The sequence below is a fragment of the Phragmites australis genome, chromosome 22 (assembly GCF_958298935.1).
Source record: "Phragmites australis chromosome 22, lpPhrAust1.1, whole genome shotgun sequence".
Lineage (NCBI taxonomy): Eukaryota > Viridiplantae > Streptophyta > Magnoliopsida > Poales > Poaceae > Phragmites > Phragmites australis.
This window is the reverse complement of record NC_084942.1, coordinates 2,347,512-2,353,754: the sequence shown is the minus strand read 5'-3', so window position 1 is coordinate 2,353,754 and position 6,243 is coordinate 2,347,512. Positions and strand designations below refer to the sequence as shown.

General features: G+C 44.7%; 1 protein-coding gene across 1 annotated transcript; it reads right to left on the bottom strand.

Annotated features, from left to right (window-relative positions):
* Positions 1 to 557: 557 nt before the first annotated feature.
* Positions 558 to 6,024, bottom strand: LOC133905043 (protein STRICTOSIDINE SYNTHASE-LIKE 10-like). The gene is made up of 3 exons (XM_062346739.1): positions 5,588 to 6,024; positions 1,331 to 1,600; positions 558 to 1,209 (listed from the first exon to the last, which is right to left on the bottom strand). The coding sequence occupies exons 1-3, from the start codon at positions 5,866 to 5,868 to the stop codon at positions 633 to 635; spliced, it is 1,128 nt and encodes a 375-aa protein (XP_062202723.1). The 5' UTR covers positions 5,869 to 6,024; the 3' UTR covers positions 558 to 632.
* Between the last annotated feature and the right edge of the window lie 219 nt (positions 6,025 to 6,243).

The window sequence follows — 6,243 nt, the reverse complement described above, 5'->3', positions numbered from 1 at the left end:
GAGGCGAGCGTTCTCGATGCGTAGGTGCTGCTCCTCCAGAGGCACCTCCCCGAGCACAGCCGCGCCGCCACAGTTGGAGCAGATGGGGTTGTCCCATTCGTTTGTTGTTTGCCATTCGCACAACCATGTGCTCACAGTCCGCGTTGCCCCGCGCTCGCCGTTCGTCATCCACTCTGTCCCCTCCGCCCCCATCTACGAGCGTGGCAGCCGAGTAGATCTACTAGTGGTCTATGTGCTGCAATTGTCATGCCCCCTAGATTTCGGTGCCCGTCAGACTCAGGTGCAAGGGTAGATTTCCGCCCAATAAATATTTCTGGGGCAGGGTAGGTTTTGTATTTCTGGTTTCATGGCGGACAGGTTTTAACTTAACTGGCACCCAACCCACCCGTTTCCATCCCTATCCCAACCATCTTGTCACGAGAGACAACTTTTAGTCGGTGTTATTTGACATGTCTAGTTCGATCTTGATTGCATTGCAATCACGTCTCACATAACTAGCGTTACCAGTAGTGAAAAACAATATAAGCAAACTATATTATAAGAGCAATTTTGCTGTCATGCATATAATCCATGTCTTCCTCTAGTTAATAACATATGCGCAATTTAATACTTAAGTTGTCTTTTCAACGCTTCTACAAATGGTATACCCCAAGGAAAGGTGACATAACAGAACCTATCCATAAGCTCCCGTTCCTTTCTTCCACTTCGCTGACAGACATGAAAGCCTTCTGAGCAGCACCATGGACACTGACCGCTTCTACTGTTCTCCCCTCCTCACTCAATCTCAGTGCTATCACCTGACGGCCAAGCTGATTCAGGAGCGACGAGACCCGTTGAACATGGAGCATTGGCAACTTCAGTATCAATCTGCTCAACCAAGGGTAAGAAATCGACCACTCGGCAATCTTCCCTCTCCTGGCGTGAAGACCAACCCAGAATCCTCCTCTGGGGCTCATCTTGATGTTATCTGGAAACCAAGATAGACGCACGACTTCTTCAAGGGTTGAAGCTTTCGACGTCTTGATCCAATATCTTAGAATTTTACACGTTGTGGTTTCTGCAAGGAGCAGGTAAGTGCCGTCTATGCTCATAGCCAAGCCATTCGGGAATGCTAGGCCATCAACCAAGACTTCGACCTGGTTACTCTTTGGGTTATATTTTAGCAATCTACCAGTCTTATCGCCAGATATAACTATGTTCAAGAACTCCCTGCAAATGAATTTCAGCAATCATGGTTATAGAACAGCTCGGAAAAGCTCGAAAGAAATCATAGAATTGATGTGAGAGCCAGTCAGGATATAAAATAAAAATTCGATGATGATGTGCGTGCCTTCTCTGGAGCCTTGTGCTGCTCTCGGTGAAGTAGATGGCTCCGGTTTGATGGTCGATCTCAACGCTGTTGGCGAAGCTGAACGGGCGGCCCACTTGCCACTCTGGTACAAGCGGTCTGGACACGTTGTCCCTTGGGCTGACCACTCTCAGCCCATGGTACGCGTCTGCGACGTACAGCTCCCCTGTCTCGTTGTTGAACTTGAGGCCCAACGGACGCCCACACTCGTGCTCCCGGCCTGGGTCTTGAGAGCCCCGGCAACCGTCCAGCCTGCATTTGTTAATTCAATAATCAACTATCTAAGTGTCCATAGGTTGCAACAAAAATATAAATATTCGATGTAGTAATTTTAGACACAAACTTAAGATATAAAGATGTAAATGCGCTATGGAAACGTTACTGAACAAATACGTCGAGAGCGATGTCGTAAGTTGATTTCACATGGGATCTAAAAAAAATAAGATTATCTGCTAATTTCCCTTCTAATTTCTTTTGTTATTTTTATTAATAAAACAGTCTCATATCCGTAGCCAGTAATGAGGCAGGGATGCCGGATGATGATGGTGGATGGTAAAGTGGGAAATTATTCTAATTTTAAGGGCTTCTATTAGATGAGAGGAGAGTAGGGAAAGAGGTGACGTGAAAACCAACTCGTTTTATATAGCAGAGATTCCTAAAAAGTAATCAATCATTAATAAGCTATAGTGTGTTTGCTAGGATAATCGATTAGTAGCCACATCATGTTTCTTAATCTAATCTGTCGACGATCGGTAAAATCGATTATACAAATACTTATTTAAAGCAGGGATGCATAATTATTAACTATGGATATCGAAGAGAATGACATGATCTCTGGAGAAGACAATTACAATGAGATTGTTTCTAAATCTTCTCTTATGAACTCGGCTAGTTCTCTCGTGTTTTAAATATTGAAGCCCTAGTCAGATGAATCTGATCGTGGCTTGAATCTGCTATCGGTCAGAATTTGTTGTTTTTGTTTCTATCTGACCTCGTATTACTTATGTTTGGCTCTCTTTCTGGTTCTCCTTCTCTTCTCTTAGCCTTCCCGCTCTCGCACACCCTTTTCGATGTAACCTCCTTATATAGTTGAGTTAGGAAGTTGTATCATACTCAGAGTCTCGAGTGTAACTTTCCTAAATTGTAATATCTAGAAGATTCTTTTTCTAATCCAGTGATAATTTTTTTGTAGAGCATGATAAACTGTTTAGAATTTCCACATATGGCTTATTAACCTCATAATGGTTATTAAACTTACCTTTCAAGGTGATAGATACGTGTACAATGATACTTTCATTCTCATGATATATTATATTTATAGTAATTCTTTAATTATTAGTTATCAAATCCTTGTCAAAATCCCTATTTACATCATTGATCAGTCAAAGATGTAAGCATAAGAGATATCATATTGCTTAGTGTATACCTCAGTCATGGTATCTACTTCTTTTTAGACCTTTTTTTGACTAATACTTCTTTTAGGCTTTCAGCAAAAGAGTAATATACTGAAAATAAATTTCATCGTTTCCTTAAAAAAATGCATCAGAAGCTATCAGATTTCTCAAGCTCGACCACTTTCAGCTTAGAATGCTTCACTCCTGGCTTGCAAAAATGCAGAGTCCCCGAACCTGCTCAATTGCATTGCATCCTAGTGACAGGAAAAACAAATGGCATGGTATGCTGGGACCGGTTCCTATAACTTTAATATCACCGTAACTTTGTCATTAACATATAGAGCCACGAGTCATCGATCCTATATGTCAACCATAAAATTATGGTGACATTGAAGTTAGAGGATCTCGGTATGTTGGATGGTGTGTCAAATCAAGTTATATCATCAACTTTTCAGTCATTTTCAGCAGAGAAGATGGCACGATCAGTGTTATATTCGACATTGGTTAGACATCTAGATGGCCCAACCATATCTTTGAATAAATGAATTGCATCAATCACACGGAGTTCAACAGAGAGCTAGCATGATGTCGCTCTTTTCTAGTTTAGTCTTTTATATGAGGTTTCCTTTGTGTTTTTGGTTTTTCCCTTTTATCTTTCAGGCTATGTATATCTCGACAATGCAGAGCCTGAGAGCAAATTATTACACGGGTGTATCTATTTGTTATGACAATGAAAATTAATAAAGCTTCCTTTATCGAAAAAAACCTAGCATGATGTACTAAGATCAACACACTTAAAACTCTGATGCAAAGCAGGAGTGCTCCACCCACCACGGCTCCTCCGGCCGCCACTCCAAGACTTGCCCGTCTGACACGCCCGTGTACAGCCCTTTGCTACCTCCGCCGAACACAATGCTCTTCGGTCACGCAATGGCGTCGAGCAGGGTCAGCTTGACGCCACCACCTCTTATCTCCAGCAACCTCACTTCGCTGAGTGAGTCGAGCGAGAGGAGGATCAGGGCCACGGCCAAGGCGGCGAGGGTGCAAACGGGACGGATATTTTCCGACCGTCCGACCGACCGAAGGGATTTGAAGCAAATATGAGATGAACGGATATCCATATCCAATATTGTCCGACTCCAACACTGTTCAACATAATCTGTATCCGTATCTGATCTGATTGTACCCTACCGGCAAGCACGAACAGCTCGGCGTGCATAGGAAAGAAAGCAGACAGGCAAGCACTAAGTAGCAGAGTAAATTTGCACTGTGCGACGCAGGCTGCAGGCTTAGGTGAGCCAACACTGGAACATGCCCGCAACTGCATCCACGCAGCTCGAGCAAGGGCTCGGTTTTCTTAGGCCAACTCCACTAGAAGAAGTATTGAGCGGCCGCATCCCTGTTCTCGTCGATTTGCCGATCCGTTCGCCCGACAGGCCGCTCCAGCAGAGGAAGCTTCGACCTCTACAGGGATACGACCGGTGCTGCAAATTTACATGAGGAGAGAGGGTCGGTATCACTATAGTGAGTGAATGACTGTAGGTCTGGAGGGAGGATGAGAGTAATAAAAGATAGAAAATAGGGTAGCTGTTGGAGATAAAAAAAAATAAAGAATGCTATAATAATATTAAAAGATGTTATAATAGTATTATACAGGATGAATTTTTAAATATCTACTAAAAATAATCTTACAACAACATCTATGCGGTGATTGTTCGACACACAATGCTGAACTATGAATGCATGCGTGGCCCTCCCCTCTGCAATCTACGATCACTGGGAGGAAGCCTGGTGTCCCGAGACCTGTCCGGGTCCTGATTCGAACATGCCTGTTCCTGTCTCAACGGTTGCAACTGCTACCGGCTTGAATGGCCTAGCGTGTGTCTCGCTGAGGCAGCATAGATTTCACGACCACATCGTACGCCCGTCGCCGGTTCAGATAAATGGCGCTGTACTACATACCCGAATTTGAGACAGCAAACTTCCGCTGCTTGTTCAGAGTGAAGCGATGCCTGATTATATATGCAAAAGGCTAACACATGTGTGTCTAAATGGCAGATCGTTTGGCTGTGTGTGTATCCAACCTACGAAGAGGACCGAGGTGAACTCCTATATTATTATTTTCATATAACGATAAGAGTCAAAAAAAAAATTAAAAATTTATTATTGAAAAAATGGCCAGATCGTGTTTATGTGGAAGGGGAAAGGAATTCTGATATCGTCTGTTTTCATGAGCGTAGTTGCGGTGGATACAGATATCAAACTGCCACGAATGTTGGGAAAAGGAAAGGAAACTCCGTTCTATCGTGACACAGAACACATAACAGTGCATTGTTTGGTTTCATGCCACAGGAGCCATCGCAAATTCAGTGCTCTGCTCAGTGATGTGTGCGATGAGAGTAAGAGCACAGATGGTGCGAAGGGTAGGGTGAGAAGAGCAGCGCAATCAGCTTATATGGCACCTTGATGCCTGTCAGTTTTGGTGGGACGGTAGGAGCACAATGGATGTTGCACCCATCATGATAGGGAAATTTTTTAGCTCGGTATATTCGATATATCCGGTTTACTGAATTTATTTTTAATTAGAGTATTTTATATATCAAGTTTATCGGATCCATAGTTAGATCTCGATAGAAAAAATTTACTATATTCAACAATATTTTATTTAAATTTTATCTAAGTATATTAGATATATCATATTTACCGGTGACCTTCCGTAAATTTTATTTACCTGTGAATTGCGTGATGCAATTCAAGTGCAGGCCGAACAGCGTGCAGCGTGGATCTTGGAACTGAATTGCAAGAGTGCAGGACTGATCAGAGTTCAGAGGAAGAGTAAACTCACAGTTCCGGCGCGGAGGAGGACAAGCGCTCGAGCTCGACCCACCGGCGCTCGCTCGGCAGCCACCTGAGGACACGCCCATCCGACACGCCCGTGTACGGGCCATCGCCGCTGGCGTCGAACGCCACGCTCTCCGGCCCCGCCGCGCCGCCGTCGACGGGGATCAGCTCGAGGCTTTCGCCGCTTATCTCCAGCACCGCCACGTCGCACTGCGAGTCCAGGGACAGCATCGCCGCCGCCGCGACGGCGGCCGCGAGCACGACGATCGGCTTGATCACCTTCATCGATCGATGGGTGCTTAGCAGCAGACGGTGGTGCAAGAAACACTAGCGGCACGCCGGCACGGCCGGTCCAAACGTCCGATGCTAGCCGGAGTTGGAGACTTGGAGTACGTGCCGCGACGCAATGGAAAGCTGGGTTCGCGGCGATGCTGCCGTGCTATCTATGTATATATGGACGTATGGTCGCCTGGCATCCACAGTAAGTCGCCACGAGGGAGGGCCATCGCTTCGGGGAGAAAAACGCGGGCAGGGAGCAGACGAAGGCCTGCTTCTTTTCGTGCAGATGCAGGAGCAGGGACACGGAATTTTTATTTATATATTTTTATGTTTTTAATATTTGTAAAAATACATAGTTATTTTAAATATTACACGTCTAAG